At 70.1% G+C, this 16,202-nt stretch overlaps 2 protein-coding genes and 1 long non-coding RNA gene across 3 annotated transcripts in view; all 3 read right to left on the reverse strand.

The window, feature by feature from the left end:
* Positions 1-334: 334 nt before the first annotated feature.
* LOC127060543 (uncharacterized) lies at positions 335-1,380 on the reverse strand. The gene is made up of 2 exons (XR_007779732.1): positions 1,077-1,380; positions 335-663 (listed from the first exon to the last, which is right to left on the reverse strand). It is a non-coding gene; the product is annotated as an uncharacterized LOC127060543 (long non-coding RNA).
* Positions 1,381-3,379: 1,999 nt separating this feature from the next.
* B4GALNT1 (beta-1,4-N-acetyl-galactosaminyltransferase 1) lies at positions 3,380-16,189 on the reverse strand. The gene is made up of 12 exons (XM_050984214.1): positions 15,939-16,189; positions 13,683-13,747; positions 11,813-12,020; positions 11,137-11,319; positions 10,893-10,999; positions 10,414-10,451; positions 9,998-10,178; positions 9,287-9,427; positions 8,576-8,763; positions 7,337-7,477; positions 6,510-6,747; positions 3,380-4,610 (listed from the first exon to the last, which is right to left on the reverse strand). Exons 3-12 carry the CDS (start codon positions 12,013-12,015, stop codon positions 4,396-4,398), a joined length of 1,635 nt encoding a protein of 544 aa, XP_050840171.1. The 5' UTR covers positions 12,016-12,020; positions 13,683-13,747; positions 15,939-16,189; the 3' UTR covers positions 3,380-4,395.
* METTL1 (methyltransferase 1, tRNA methylguanosine) overlaps positions 15,692-16,202 on the reverse strand; it is a 4,864-nt gene continuing 4,353 nt past the window's right edge. The window contains exons 6-7 of the mRNA XM_050984801.1: positions 16,038-16,198; positions 15,692-15,839 (exon numbers count right to left, since the gene is read on the reverse strand). Coding sequence (XP_050840758.1) covers positions 15,692-15,839; positions 16,038-16,198 — 309 coding nt within the window. The remainder of the gene's footprint in view (positions 15,840-16,037; positions 16,199-16,202) is intronic.

Consider the following 16,202-nt stretch of genomic DNA (forward strand, 5'->3'; position numbering starts at 1 on the left):
TGGAATCATCGAGTCCAGCCCAGCCCCAACACCTCAACCAAGCCCTGGCACCCAGTGCCACATCCAGGCTTTGTTAGACACACCCCGGGACGGTGACTCCACCACCTCCCTGGGCAGAACATTCCAGAACTTCATTACCCTTTCTGTAAAACCTCTTTCCCAAAATCCAACCTGTATTTCCCTTAGCACAGCTTAGGGCTGTGTCCTCTGGTTCTGTCAGTTCAGACAGAGCCCAGCCCAGCTGAGCACAGGCACCTTTCAGGGAGTTTTAGAGTGATGAGGGCACCCCTGAGCCTCCTTTTCTCCAGGCTGAGCACCCCCAGCTCCCTCAGTGGTTCCTCACAGGGTTTGTGTTCCCATCCCCTCTCCAACCTCTCTGCTCTCCTCTTTGCATCCTTCCCAACCTGAGGGGCCAGACCAGGACACAGCACTCGAGGTGTGCCCTCACCAGGGCTGAGCTCAGGGGCAGGATGAGCTCCCTGCTCCTGCTGGCCACACCACCCCTGACCCAGGCCAGGAGCCATTGGCCTCCTTGGCCACCTGGGCACACTGCTGGCTCATGTTCACCCAGCTACCAACCAGCACCCCCAGGCCCCCCTCTGCCTGTCCAGCCACTCTGTCCCCAGCCTGCACTGCTGCATCACCAGGCTCCCAGAAATCTGTCTGGGTGCTGGAGCTGGGAATTGTGTTCCCAGGTGAACTGAGTCCTGCATTCCCCACAGTGCCTCTGACACAACTCAGCTCCCTGCTACCCAGAATTACAAACCCCAGGGGTTCAAGACAAAAACACCTGGATCCCAGGAGTGATTCTCAGTTCCTTACTTGTTTCATCTTAAAAATAAGGGAAGGGTGCAGCCTCACCAGTGCCAAGTACAAAGGAAGAATGATCTCCCTGCTCCTGCTGGCCACAGCACTCCTGACACAGGCCAGGAGCCATTGGCCTCCTTGGCCACCTGGGCACACTGCTGGCTCATGTCCACCCAGCTACCAACCAGCACCCCCAGGCCCCCCTCTGCCTGTCCAGCCACTCTGTCCCCAGCCTGCACTGCTGCATCACCAGGCTCCCAGAAATCCACCTGGGTGGTGGACCTGGGAATTGTGTTCCCAGGTGAACTGAGTCCTGCATTCCCCACAGCACCTGTTCCCCCTCTGACACAACTCAGCTCCCCTCTACCAAGAATTACAAACCCCAGGGGCTCAAGACAAAAAAACCTGGATTCCAGGAGTGATTCTCAGTTCCTTACTTGTTTCATCTTAAAAATAAGGGAAGGGTGCAGCCTCACCAGTGCCAAGTACAGAGGAAGAATGATCTCCCTGCTCCTGCTGGCCACAGCACTCCTGACACAGGCCAGGAGCCATTGGCCTCCTTGGCCACCTGGGCACGCTCTGGCCTCCTCTGGGCTCTCTCCAGCAGCTCCTCATCCTCCCTGTGTGGGAGCCCAGGGCTGGAGCAGCTCTGCAGGTGGGGTCTCACCTGGGCACAGGGGCAGAGCCCCCTCCTTCTGCCCTCGCTCAGCCCAGCCCAGCTCAGGGGGCCCCTGGGTGTGTCCAGGGTGTGTCCAAGGCCCTCACATCCCTCCCCATGGGCTCACCCACCTCCCAGGTCCTTCCCCCAGGTGCTCCCTGGCCCTTCCTGGCCCAGCTGGGTTCTTGCCCAAGGTCTCCCTGGCCCAGGTGCAGAACCTGGGAGGAAAAACTGAGGTGCACACCTGGGACCCCCTGGGGCTCCCCCAGCCCCACCTCTCCAGCCCATCCTGGGGTGGAGCCTGGCCTGGGACACCTGACTGGGGACACTGGGGTGGGACACAGAGGTGTGACAGTGGGATGAGGCTGGGGACACTGCAGTGGGGACACTGGGGTGGGGACACTGCCCTGGGAAAGCAGGATGGGGACATCCAGATGGGACACAGGGATGGGGACATTGGGATGGGACACCAGGGATGGTGAACACCGGGATGGGACACTGGGATGGTCACTGGGATGGGACAGATTTGGGACATCAGGTTGGGACAGTGAACTGAGACATTGGAGTGCGACATTTCCATGGGATGTCCCAGGATGGGTCACTGGGGATGGGACACTGGGTTGGGACATTGGGTTGGGACACCAGGGACACTGGCGTGGTGAACACCAGGATGGTCACTGGGACATTGGGAGACTGGGATGGTGAACACCGGGATGGGACACTGGGATGGGGCAGATTTGGGACATCAGGCTTGGACAGGGAACTGAGACATTGGGGTGCAGCATTTCCATGGGATGTCCCAGGATGGGACATTGGGATGGGACACCAGGATGGGTCACTGGGGTTGGGACACCAGGGTGGGGACAAAGGCAGGACAGGACATAGAATGGGGACATTACAATGGCCTGGATGGGACACAGCGAGGGGGACACAGGTGATGTCCCAGGAGCCCCCAGGGACAGGTTTGGGAGGGGGGACAACGACATCACCTTGGCATCCCCATGGGTCACTCAGGAGTGGCTGCAGGGTGGCCCCAGGTGTCACTCCAGGGGGCCACAGGACCCTAGGGGTGTTGCTGTGTGGGGTCCCCCGGGCTGGGCACCCTGGGCACTTTGTCCCTGCACTGGCAGGAGCCACCAGGGGTGGGACAGGGACTCCAGGGACGTGGGGTGGGACCCTGCTCCTGTTTGTCCCCCAGCGTGGCTCTTGTCCTCCCAAGAAGGGACCCCAACACCAGCCCTGCAGTGGCCTTGGCCCCTCAGGGGCTGTGTACCTGTCCCTGGGTGTCCTTGTCCCTTTGTGTCCAGCCTCCTGTCCACTGTGTGTCCTTGTCCTTCACTTGTCCACTGTGGGTCCCAGGCCCTACCTGTCCCTGCCGTGCCCCTGTCCCTGGAGTGTCCCTGTCCCCAGTGTGTCCATGCCCACAGCCTGGACTGTCCCTGTCCCTGCCAGGGCAGGAAGGACCCTGGAGGGTGCTGGGTGGGGAGGGGGGTCCAGGGACATTCCTGTTGAAAATCCCCCCCTCACCAAAGGCCACGCCCAGGAGGAACTACAACCGCTGACCACGCCCACTGACCACCCCCAGCGACCACACCCACTGACCACACCCCACCATCCCCCGGAGAACTGAAAGCCCCTCCCACATCAAAGCACCGCCCACCTTGATAGTCCCGCCCACTCCACAGCCCCTCCCACCTAAGCCCCTCCCACCCCGGTAGCCCCTCCTACCCCCGGTAGCCCCTCCCACCCCGGTAGCCCCTCCTACCCCCGGTAGCCCCTGCCACCCCAAGCCCCTCCCCCTGTTTTTGGAAGCACGAGGCCGATTTCGGGCTGGTTAAAATCTCACCATCCATTGGGTAGAAAAGGGCGGGGGGGGGCAGCCCCTCCCCCAGCCCCTCCCCCACCCACCCCGGGGGTCCCGGGGGGGGGAGGGGCCGAGACTTGGCACAAAAATCCTGGCGGCAGCGGGGGGAGGGGCCGGGCGGTAGAAAACGGAGTGGGGACAATGGGGGAGGGGGGAGGGGACCCGGTGCGACCCCGCCACCACCCCCCCCCAAAGTACAAAAGAGCTAAAAACACCGCGGGGGGGCGGGGGGCGACGGGGACCCGGCGTGGTGGCACTGGGTGTGGCCATGGCAGTGGCCTTGGGGGTGGCCGTCAATGGTGGCCCTGGGGGTGACCCTGGGGGTGGTCACGGGGCGGGGGAGGTCCTGGGGGTGTCCCACAGGTGGGGGCCCACGGGGGGTGACACTTGAGGTGGCCCGTAGTGGCAGTGGCCCTGGAGCTGCCACCCCTGTGTCACACCAGCGCCCTGTGGGCAGCCGGGGGTGGTGGTGGTGGCCCGTGGGGTGGCCCAAAGGGGGCAGAGCCACTCCAGGGGTGCCCCAGGGCTGGTGGCCCTGGAATGGTGGCCGTGGGGGTCGGTGGCACTGGGGTTGTGGCCGGCGGCCCACGGTTGTGGCTCTGGGGACGCTGCAGGGGTGGCCCGTGGGGGTCGGTGGCCCTGGGGGTGGCCCTGGGGACACCGCGGGGTGGCCGGCAGCAGTGACCCTTGATGTGGCCCACGCTGGTGGCCGGGGGGGGGGGGGGGGCGCCCCAGGTCAGCAGCCCTGTCCGCGATGTCCTTGGCGTGTCCGGCTGCCAGTGACCCCCCTGGGGGTGGTGGCCCGGTGCCACCTCCGTGCCAGCCCCCCGGCGGTGGCACCACAGCCGCGCCAGCGGCCCCGCGACACCCAGGGCTGGCCAGCGGTGCCAGGAGCCGGCGGGGTCAGCGGCCCTGTCCGCGATGTCCTTGGCGCGTCCCTTGACCGGTGACAACCCTGGGGGCGGCAGCCCGGTGTCACCTCGCGGGTGGCCACCGCCCGCAGCCCGTGGGGTGCCCCGGGGGCGGTGTCCCCGCCCGGGGGCGGTGTCCCCGCCCGGTGGCCCCGCTAGTCGCCGGCCATGCACTTGAAGCGGTTCTTGAAGAAGAAGAGGCGCTGCTTGAGGCGCACGCTGTCGTCGCGGGCGGCCGGGTAGCGGTAGCGGTTGTACTGCCGCTCGCCCTCCGAGCGCCGCCAGGGCAGCGCCAGCTTGGACGCGTGGTCCACCACCACGTCCTCGCACGAGCCCACGTGCAGCACCCCCAGGCCGTCGATGAAGAACTCTGGGGGGGCACAGGGGGTACCCCCAAAATGGGCTCAGAGGTGCCCTGCGGTGCCTCAGCCTGACTCTGATCTCGGGGGGCCACGGGTTGGGGGGGGGGGGGATCCCAGTGTCCCCCCTTATCTCTGATCCCCCAAACTGGGGGGACCCCAGCGTCCCCCTTATATCTGACCCCCTGAATTTGGGGTGACCCCAGCACCGCCTCATCTCTGACCCCATTTGGGGGGACCCCAGTGTCCCCGTTATCTCTGACTCCCTGAATTGGGGGCTACCCCGGGATCCCCCCTTATCTCTGACCCCTTGAATTATGGGGGACTCCAGCACCCCTCTTATCTGTGACCCCCCCCGATCCCATTGTGGGGGACCCCAGCACCCCCTTATCTCTGATCCCATTTGGGGACCCCAGTGTCCCTTCTTATCTCTGACTCCCCGAAATTGGGGGTATCCCGGGATCCCCCCTTATCTCTCACCCCCTGAATTATCTCTGACCCCAGCACCCCTCCTTATCTCTGATCCCATTTGGGGACCCCAGCACCCCCTTATCTCTGACCCCCTGAATTTGGGGTGACCCCAGCACCCCCCTTATCTCTGACCCCAGCACTCCCTTATCTCTGACCCCCTGAATTTGGGGTGACCCCAGCACCCCCCTTATCTCTGACCCCAGCACCCCTCCTTATCTCTGATCCCATTTGGGGACCCCAGTGTCCCTTCTTATCTCTGACCCCCCGAAATTGGGGGTACCCCGGCACCCCCTCCCCCCCGGCTGCTGCCCAGGGCTCCCCCCGGTTTGGCCCCCAAATTCTCTCCCGAGGAATTCCAGCCCCCCCAGGACTCCCCTCCTGACGACCCCCAGGCCTCCATCAGGACTCCAAGAACCTCCCAGCCCCCCCTGACCCCCCTGGACACTCCCAGCCCCCCAGCCCCCCCCTCTGCCCCCAGGACCCCCCACCTCCCGTTCCTGGGGACCCCCAGACACTCCCAGGTGCTCCCTGTGCCCTCTTGGGGCTCCCTGCAGCTCCCCCCAGCCCCCACCCCCTTTTTGGGACCCCAGAACACCCCAGCCCCCCCCTGCTCCCCCTCCTCGGGACCCTCAGCCAGGCCCCCAGGCCCCCCATCCCGTGAGGCTCCCCAGCCCCTCTCCGAGGGTCTCCCCTGCCCCCTCCTGGGACCCTCCCAGAGCCTCCCAGGACTCCCCATCCCACTCAGGACCCCTGGGACCACCCCAGTCCTGCCCCTGACCCCTCAAAACCCCCAGGGTGACCTGGTAACCCCCAGACTCTTGTCCCCCCCTCACCCCCGGGATCCCCTCATCTCCCAGACCCCTCAAGACCCTGGGAACCCCCAGGACCCTCCCCTGGGACCCCTTAAACTGAACCCCCAGACCCCTCGGGACCTCCTTAGACTGAGCCCCAGACCCTCCAGATCCCCCGGGACCCCTCAGGCACCCCCAGGACTCCTCTGGGACCACTTGGACTGAACCCCCAGAATCCCCCCCAGACCTCTCAAGCACCTCCTTAGACCGAGACCCCAGGACCCTCCTCTGGGACCCCTTAAACTGACCCCCCAAACCCCCCGGGCACCCTCAGGACCCCTCTGGGACCCCCTTAGACTGACCCCCCCAGACGCCCCGGACACCCCCAGGACCAACCTTAGACTGAGCCCCCAGATCCCCCAAACTCCCCGGGCACCCCCAGGACCCCTCTGGGACCCCCTTAGACTGACCCCCAGACCCCTCAGGCACCCCCAGGACCCCTCTGGGACCCCTCAGACTGACCCCCAGACCCCTCAGGCACCCCCAGGACCCCTCTGGGACCCCCTTAGACTGACCCCCAGACCCCCCAGCCCCCCCGGACTCCCCCAGCCCCCCCTCCCGTCCCCTGCCGAGCCCCCCGGCCCTCACCGAGGTGCGCCACGCGGCGCAGGCGGGGGTCGAAGCCCACCTGGCGCACCTTGTCGGTGCGGGCCAGGAAGAAGTTGACCACGCCGTCGGTGACCACGCAGGCGGGGAAGCCGGCGAGGCGGTGGTGGAAGCCGGGCCGGGTCCGCAGGCAGTCCCCCCCCGCGCCGCCCCCGCGCACGCTCAGCCGCTGCCGGTACGTGGTGGTGTAGCCGGTGATCTCCCGCACCGCGCCGCCCACCTGCGGGCACCGCGCCGCCATGGGGAGGGGGCACCGGGACCACCGGGAGCGCCCGGGACCACCCGGGAGCTCCAGGGACCCCCGCGAGCCCCAAGGACCCCCAGGACCACCGGGAACGCCCGGGAGCCCCAAGGACCCCCAGGGACCGCCCGGGACCGCCCGAGGTCCCCCGGGAGCATCCAGGAGTGCCCAGGACCCCCGGGACCCACAGCACCCCCCGAAATCCCCAGAGACCCCCGGGACCGCCTGGCATTGCCCACCGGGGGGAAGGGATGGGTATGCTGGGGCTGTGCCAGCACCTGGGCACCGGCACCCCCTGTGCCCCCACCCGGGCACCGGGACCCACCACCCGGGCATTGGGACCCCCCAGTTGGGCACAGGACCCCCCCCCCCCAGACCACAAGGACCTGCCTGTGGTACCCCGGGTCCCCCGTGCCCCCCGTGCCCCCCCCGTGCCCCCTGCAGCCCTCGTGTCTCTGCAGCCCCCCCCGCCCCACCACGCCCCGTGCCCCCTGCATCCCCCGTGCCCAGAGCAGGCTCCCCGGTGCCCCCCACCCCCGGTGCCCCCCGGTGCCCGCCGTGCCCGCACCAGGTCCAGGCTGGTTCTCTCCAGCACATCCACCAGCTTCTCCAGCCGCGTGCGGGCAGTGAAGATGAAGTCATCGTCCACCCACAGCACGTACTTGGTGGTCACCTGCGACACCGCCAGGTTCCTCCCGGCGAACCAGCCCTGCGGGGGCAGCGCGGAGCCTCGGGCACGGCCCCGCACCCGCGGGTGCCCACGGTGCCCCCCGAGCCCTGACAGACCCCCGTGTGCCCATCCCGGGGAGCACAGCCCTGACAGACCCCCGTGTCCCCAACCCCAGGGACCCGTGCCAGCTCTGACAGACCACCCCATGTCCCCAACCCCAGGGACTACCAGCTCTTCCAGGCCTCATGTCCCCATCCCCAGGATCCCCGCCGTGTCCCCTTCCCTAGGGACCACAGCTCTGAGAGACCCCCGTGTCCCCTTCCCCAGAATCCCCCCGTGTCCCATCCCCGGGGTCCCCCCGTGCCCCCCCTCAAGCCCTGCCAACCCCCCCGAGCCCCCTGGGTTCTGTCACCTTGTCAGCCCCTCATGTGTCCCCCCCCCCCCGGGGTGTCACTGCTTTGACAGGGTTCTCATGTCCCCTTTCCCCACTGTCCCCATGCCCAGGGACCCCTGCCCTGCCAAACCTGCCCCTCCTGGGGGTCTCCACCCTGCCAGCCCCCCCTGCCACGCCCAGGGAGCCACAGCCCCATCAGGACCCGGTGTCCCCCTCTCTGCCATCCCAGGCCTCCGTGTCCCCTCCTTTTTGGGGACCTCAGCTCCTGCCAGCCCCTCCCGTGTCCTGCAGCCCCGTGGCTCTGCCAGTCTCCCTGTCCCCTGTCTGGGGACCCTGGACACCATCCCATGTGCCCTGTCTGGGGTCCCCACAGCCCTGCCACCCGCCCGTGTCCCCTGTCTGGGGGCCCTGCCACCCTCCCCTGTCCCCTGTCTGGGGACCTCGCCACTATCCCCTGTCCCCTGTGGGGGTCCTTGCCATCCTCCCATGTCCCCCACAGCCCTGCCACCCTCCCGTGTCCCCTGTCGTGGTCCCTGCCCCCTCCCGTGTCCCCTGTGGGGATCCCTGCCAGACCTCCATGTCCCCTCTCTGGGGTCCCCACAGCCCTGCCACCCTCCTGTGTCCCCCTGTCTGTGTCCCTGCCCCTCCCCTGTCCCCTGCGGGTGTCCCTGTCCCTCCTCTGTCCCCTGTCCGCCCTCTCCCCTGTCCCCTGCCGTGTCCCCCGCCGTGCCCGTGGTGCCCACCTTGCCGAAGGGCATGAGGTAGTGCTCCAGGTGTGGCCCTGCCAGGGGCTCGGGGCGCTGGCTGTCGTCGGCCACCACGATGGTGACTGAGGGGTAGAAGCGGCGGATGCTGGCGATGAGCCCGCGCAGTTTGTCATAGCGCAGGAACGTCTTGGTGGCCACGGTCACCAGCGCCGAGATGTTGTACCCTGGGGAGGGGGGGGGGCTGAACTGGGGGGGCTGGGAGTGCTAACTGGGAGTGCTGGGAGTGCTGGGAGCCTGACCTGGGGGGCTGGGGGGACTGGGAGCTGAACTGGGAGCACTGGGAGTGCAAACTGGGAGTGCTGGGAGCCTGAACTGTGGGGGTTTTATTGTGGGGGCTGGGAGCGGAACTGGGGGGACTGGGGGGGCTGGGAGCGCAAACTGGAGTGCTGGGAGCTGAACTGGGAGTGTTGGAAGTACTGGGAGTGCTGGGAACCTAAACTGGGAGCCTGAACTGGGGGGGCTGGGAGTGCTGGGAGCTGAACTGGGAGCGTTGGAAGTACTGGGAGCATTGGGAGTGCTGAGAGTTGAACTGGGAGTGCAAGAAGTCTGAACTGGGAGCACTGGGAGCGCTGAGGGCACAGGCGGCACAGGCACTGGGGGCACTGGGAGGGAGCCCCGCGAGCACTGGGAGCGCTGGGGCAGGGCAGGGCAGGGCAGGCCGCTGTGGGGCTGCAGCCCGGTGCTCACCCCTGTCCCCGCCGCTGTTGCTGTCGCTGTCGCTGTCCTCGTCGCTGTCGCCGGCGCTGCCCGGGCCGTACAGGCGGGGCGTGGGCGGGTGCCGGATGCGGATGGCGAAGGCGGCGGAGTGGCCGTCGGTGGAGAACTGCACTGCAGGGCGAGGGGGGGCTGGGGGCGAGGGGCACCGGGGAGAGGCGGGGATTGCCGGGGGCGGGGGTCACCGGGGGACACCGGGAACGACGGGGGCATGGGGGGTACCGTGAATGTCGCAGGGATCCCCCGAGTGTCCCTGTGGGCATTGGGGGTGCCCCGAGTGTCCCTGTGGGCACTGGGGGTCCCACGAATGTCCCTGTGGGCATCGAGGGTACCCCGAGTGTCCCTGTGGGCATTGGGGATGCCCCGAGTGTCCCTGTGGGCACTGGGTATCCGGGGGTGTCTCTGTGGGCACTGGGGGTCCCACGAATTTCCCTGTGGGCATCGAGGGTACCCCGAGTGTCCCTGCGGGCACTGGGGACCCCGGGGTCCCAAGGGGAACTGGGCATCCAGGGCAACCAGGGGGGCTCGGGGGGCCCGGGGGTCGCTGGGGGTCCCAGGGGTGCTGGAGTTCCCACGGGTCAGCCGCGTCCCGGGGGTCGGGAGGAGCCGGGAGCGCCCGGGGCTGCCGGGGGTCCCAGGGCTCTGGGGGTCCGGGGTTCCCGGGATGAGCCCCCCCGTACGCACCGATGTCGGCGGTGTCGGGGTGGAACTGGGTGTTGGTGTAGGTGACGAACTGCAGCTGCCGGTTCAGGTGGTCCAGGTGGGCGGCGGCCAAGGACAGGTGCGGCTGCCCCTCCCCCTGCAGCGCCACGCCCTCCACCTCGGCCGCCACCGCCAGCGTTCCCAGCGAGGCCGTCAGGTTCACCTGGGGGCGGCACGTCACGGGGGGGCCGGGGGGGGCACGGCAGGGACCCCCAAACCGGGAGGGGGGGGGCACACGGCGGGGGAGGGTGCGCGCCCAGCCCGCCCCGGCCCCGCCAACCCCCACAGCCCCGCCCACTGAGCGGACAGACCCCCGCCCATGTCCAGCATGCCCCGCCCCTTCAAGTCGAGTCACGCCCCCTCCCCAGCCCCTCCCCGTGCCCCGCCCTCGCCCTCACCTGGTACCTGTTCCTGGCCGGCGCCTGCAGGCTGAGCCCTGGGGGGGCCGCGACACGGGGGTGAGGCCCGGAGACCCCCGCAGGGACCCCCTGCCCCTGCCCCCCCCTCAGAGCAACCCGGGGGTCCCCCCTGCCCAGGGACGCCTCTCCCCGTGCCCCCCAACCCTGTGCTGTTCTACTGGGGGCACCAAGGGGCACCAAGGGGCACTGGGAGGGGCTGTGAGGAGCCGGGAGGAGCGGGGAGGGGTTGGGTTGCTCTGGGAGGGGCTGGGTTGCCCTGGGAGGAGCTGGGAGGGGCTGGGAGGGGCTGGGTTGCTCTGGTTGCACCGGGGGACACGGGGGACACTGGGAGGAACTCCCACCCCCCCCCCCCCTTTCCCCCGTTCTCTGCCCTCCCCCTCGCCCCCTCCGTGCCCCTCCCTTGACCCGGTGCCCCCCCGCCCCGTGCCCGTCCCCGCGCTCCCCCCGCGCCCCCTCACCGGGCACCAGCACCGTCTGCAGCGGCCGCACCTCCACCCCCTGCGCCGGATACTCCAGCGGGGAGTTGGCCGGGACGATCAGCAGCCGGTCGGCGGGGGTCTGCACCCTGCGGGGGGGGCACCGGACCTTCAGCCGGGGGTCCCCGGGGGGTCCCACACCCAGCCAGGGGGTCCCAGCCTCCCCCCCGTGCTGGGCGCCGGGTCCCGCGGTGCCCCGGGGGTCGCTCCCGCCGCCCGCGCTCACCGGTTCCGGTAGTTGCGGTACTCGCGCTCCCGCAGCCGCAGCTGCCGCGGCCGCTCCCCGGGGGCGAAGGCGCTGGCGAAGTCCAGTCCCGCCGGGCCGGGCCCGAAGAGGCGCCGGTGCAGCGGCAGCGCCAGCCCCGCCTCCGCCTCCGCCTCGCACGAGCAGCCGTTCCTGGGCAGCAGTCTGTCGCGACAGGGCCGCTGTCACCGACAGCAGCGGCGGGCGCGGGAAGCGGCACCGCCCTGGCATCTCCCGTCCCCGCGTGGTACCGCCCTGGCACCTCCTGTCCCCGCGTGTCACCGTCCCGACACCTACTGTCACTGCCTGTCCCCGCGTGGCACCCCCTGGCACCTGCTGCCACCTTCCAGCCCCCCTGCCGCCATCCCCAGAGCCCTGACCCACCCTGGCATGGCCTTTGTCACCACTCTGCCACCGCCCATCGCCCTTGCCCGGTGCCCCCAACAGCCGACCCCGGGGTGCCCCCATTTTTGGGTGCCCCCATTTTTGGGTGCCTCCACCCACGGCAGCCCCAGCCCCGTCCTGGGGTGCCCTCAGCCCCGGGTACCCCCATCTTAGGGTGCCCCACCCGCCGTGCCCAAGCCCCGGGGTTCCCAGGCCCCAAACCATGGGTACCCCCAGCCCTGGGTGCCCCCACCCTTGGGTGCCCCCTCCTTACTCCATGACCTCCTCCTTGAGGCGGAAGGGCACGTGGGGGTAGGCGCGGGCGGGGGGGGGCAGGGGGGGCGGCAGCAGCTCGGGGGGGGGGCGGCGCAGGTCCACGCTGGGGGGGCCCTTGGGTGCCCAGAGGTGCAGGTAGAGCGCGGCCAGCGAGGCCGAGGCCACCAGCAGCAGGCACAGCGCCCGCTGCGCCCCCCGCATCCTGCCTGGGGGGGGACAGCGTCACCGCAGGGCCCCCGGGGCCACCCAGCCCCTCCCAGTGTCACCAGAGCCCCCCAGTGCCCTCGGGGCGAGCCAGATCCTCCCAGTGCCCCCCAGTACAACCCAGCCCCTCCCAGTGACACCAGAGCCCCCAGAGCCCCAAGGGCGAGCCAACCCTCCCAGTGCCCCCCCAGTACAACCCAGCCCCTCCCAGTGACAGCCAGTACGACCCAACCCCTCCCAGTGCCCCCAGTGTCACCAGTGCCCCCCCGGTGCCCCCGGGGCAACCCCGCCCTTCTCAGTGCCCCCCCAGTACAACCCAGCCTTCCGGTCCCCCGTAACCCGCCCTCCGTGCCCCCCCAGTACAACCCAGCCCCCAGTCCTCAGTGACCCGCCCTCCAGTGCCCCCCAGACACCCAGCCTCCATGCCCCCCAGTACCCAGCCCTCCCAGCCCTCAGTAGAACCCAGCCCCTCCCAGTGCCCCCCCAGTACAACCCAGCCCCTCCCAGTGCCCCCAGTACAACCCAGCCCCTCTCAGCGTCACCAGAGCCCCCCAGCGCCCCCAGGACGAGCCAACCCTCCAAGTGTCACCAGAGCCCCCCAGCGCCCCCAGGGCGAGCCAACCCTCCCAGTGCCCCCCCAGTACAACCCAGCCTCTCCCAGTGCCCCCAGTACAACCCAGCCCCTCACAGTGACAGCAGTGTCACCAGTGCCCCCCCAGTACAACCCAGCCTCTCCCAGTGCCCCCAGTACAACCCAGCCCCTCCCAGTGATAGCAGTGTCACCAGTGCCCCCAGTACAACCCAGCCCCTCCCAGTGTCCTCAGGGCCCCCCGGGCCCACCCAGCTCCTCCCAGTAGCCCCAAGTGACCCCCAGCGCTCCCCAGTACAACCCAGTGCCCCTAGGTGCCCCCCAGTACAACCCAGATCCTCCCAGTACAAACCAGTGCCCGCAGAATCCCCCCGGGACTCCCAGTACAAAGCAGTGACCCCAGCACCTCCCAGTGATTCCCAGTACAAACCAGTGCCCACAGTGTCCCCCAGTACAACCCAACTGCTCCCAGGGACACCCAGTACAAACTAGTGTCCCTGCACCTCCCAGTAACTCACCAGTACAAACCAGTGCCCACAGCACCTCCCAGTAACTCACCAGTACAAACCAGTGCCCACAGCACCTCCCAGTAACTCACCAGTACAAACCAGTGCCCACAGCACCTCCCAGTAACTCACCAGTACAAACCAGTGTCCTTGCACCTCCCAGTAACTCCCCAGTACAAACCAGTGTCCCTGCACCTCCCAGTAACTCCCATCAGTACAAACCAGTGTCCCTGCACCTCCCAGTAACTCACCAGTACAAACCAGCATCCCTGGCACCTCCCAGTAACTCCTACCAGCCCAAACCAGTGCCCACAGCACCTCCCAGTAACTCCCACCAGTACAAACCAGGGCCCACAGTGTCCCCCCAGTACAACCCTGCTCCTCCCAGTAACTCCCAGTACAAACCAGTGCTGCCAGTGCCGTGCACCATCCCTCAGTCCCTGCTCTGCCCCCAGCACTCCCATCTCCCAGTGCTCCCAGTCCATCCCAGTTCTGCTGTGCTCGGACCCCTCCATCCCTCCCAGTGCTCCCAGTGCCCCCAGTGCTCCCAGTGCCCCCCGTGCCCTCACCTGGGGGTGGGCGCAGGTCCGGGGGGCTCAGCCCACCCTCATGGCTCTGCCCCCGTAGCACCGGCCTGGGGACACGGGGACAGTGTCAGGGCGGGGGGGCCCCGCAGCCCGGGATCCCCCCCGGCTCCCCCAGCCCCCCCGGGACGTGGCCGCAGCCGGGGCCGCCCCCGCCCCCCCCGGGGGTCTCCCCGAGGGCCCGGGCAAAAGCAGGGCCCGGGGCAGGCGGCCCGTCGAGAGGGGCCGGGGGTGCTGGGGGGCCCGGGGGGGGGGCAGGGAGGGACGTGGGGGTGTCGGGGGGGCTCGGGGGGCTGAGAGGGGCGGGGGATGCGGAGCGAGGGGGGCTGGGACTGTTCGGGAGGCGGGGGAGCAGCGGGGACCGGGGATGCGGGGGATGCCGGGGGGGCCCGGCGGGATGCGGGGGGTGCCGCGGGATGGGGGGGTCGGGGGTGTCTGGCGATGTCGCAGCCTCGGGGCAGTGGCAGGTGCTATCCCTCATCGCGACGCGTCGCGACAGGAGCGGCCCCGGCCCTACCTGGCTCCGCTGGCGGATCCCGGCGCTCCGCGGCCGCAAGCGGCACCGGCACCGGAGCGGGCGGCGAGGGCGCCCCCGGCGGCCCCGGTGTGGAACGGCACCGCCGCAGCCCCGGGAGGGGCGGGGCGAGGCTGCGGGGGGAGAGGCGGCTGGCGGGGGGGTGGGGGGTGCGGAACGCGGGGAGGGGCGGGCGGGGGGGTCGGGCAGGAATCAGCCCCCCCGGTGCGGCGGCCACAGGCCGCGCTTTGTGCCCACGCGCGGGGCGCACAACGGCCCCATTGACCGGGGGCGCGGGGGGGCCCGGCCCGAGCTCTGCCGGGACCGGGGGGGGGTGGTTCGGAGCTGGAGGGAGCTGGGGAGACTCGGGGGGCTGGCAGGGGGGTGAAGGAGCGCGGAGGGGTCCTGGGGCGCTGAGGGGTCCTGGGGCGCTGAGGGGCTCGGCGGGGCCGAGGGGTCCTGGGGGGCCGAGGGGTCCGGGGGCGCTCGGAGTGGTTTGGGCGCGGTCAGGAGGAGCCCGGGGCAGCAGAGGGGCTCCAGGGCCGGGGGGGGGGCTGGGGGCGGCTCCGCTCGCTCGGGGTCCCTGCACGCCCCTCACCGCGGAGCCCCCTCCCGGCTCCGGTAATCACGTGATCCCCCCGGGATGCTCGGCGCCCTCGGCCAATCAGCGTGCGGGGATCGCCTGCATCCCGCTCGGCCAATGGGGAACCGTCAGGCGTTACGTCATCGCGGCCGGCCGCGCCCCGCCTCGCCATTGGCTGCCGCTCGCGCTGGCTCGAGCCAATCGCCGCGGGCCGCGGCCTCGCAACCACCTCGCCCCCGCGGCCTCACAACCGGTGGCGTCATCCCTGCCTGCTGACCAATCAGAACCGCGCTTGTCTTTGACAGGCAGGCATTCGGACCAATCGCAATCTGGAGCAGCGAGGTCTTGGCGGTGGCGGGGAGGTGCGGGCGGAAGCGGAAGCGGCGGCGGCGGGGGAAGATGGCGGCGCGGCGGGGCCCGGGGCCGGTGGCGGCGCTGGCTCTGCTGGCGCTGCTCGGCCCGGGGTGGCCCCTCCGCGGGGCCCGGGCCGCGCTCAACCTGCAGGAGCTCAGCGAGCTCAAGTACGGCCTCGAGATCCTGGCCGAGCCCGTGCTGGCCGGGCAGGTGCGCCGCGGTACCGGGGCCAACGGCTGGGGGCGGGGGAGGCGGGCGACGTCCCGGGGGGGCTCTACCGGGACCGGCAAACCGGCCATGGGGCTGCCGAGGAGCGGGGCACCGGCTGCGGTCAGGAGGGCCGGCCGCGGGGGGGGGGGGGGAGTTACGGAGACCGGGAACACCTGTCCGGGGCGGACCGGGGCGGGGCTCCGGTCAGGGGCCGAACCGAGCCCGGGTCAAAGGTCAGGGGCTGAACCGGGACCGGGGGAACCGCTCAGGGGCTGAGCCGGGCCCGGAACACCGGCCAGGGCTGTACCGGGACTGGGCCACCGGCTGAGTTCCTCACCGGGGCTCTTCCGGGGCCGGCGGCAGCCCCGGGCAGTGGAACACGGCCGGGGGGCCCTGCAGGGGCCGGGAGCGCCCGTTCGCGGCGGGGTCGGGGTCGCTGTTGGGGCTGATCCGGGGCCGGGGGCACCGGGCCGGGGGAGTCCTGGGCAGGGGATGAGCCCAGCCGGGGCTCAGGGAGGTCCCGGGCAGGGCCGGGGCTCAGCGGCTCCGGTGTCCCGGGGGGGTCCCGGTCGGTCCGTACCTGTGTGCGGAGCGGCTCCGTGGCTGGTGGGGCAGTGACCCCCCCGGTGCCGCCGCCAGATGTTCCGGATGTGTGCGGGGGAGGGAACAGAGGTTTCACTTTCGGGTTCCCCAATCCGGGGGGGACACGCCCCGCAGCCGCCGCTGCCCCGGCTTGTCCCGGCACGGCCCCGGCGCTCCTCGAGCTGATCTGGGGTGGGGTCCAGAGGATTTGGGGGCGTCCAGAGCCCCCCGCAGCTGCTGGGGCAGCGCCAGGCCGTCCTGT

Source organism: Serinus canaria, chromosome 25 (assembly GCF_022539315.1).
Source record: "Serinus canaria isolate serCan28SL12 chromosome 25, serCan2020, whole genome shotgun sequence".
NCBI lineage: Eukaryota > Metazoa > Chordata > Aves > Passeriformes > Fringillidae > Serinus > Serinus canaria.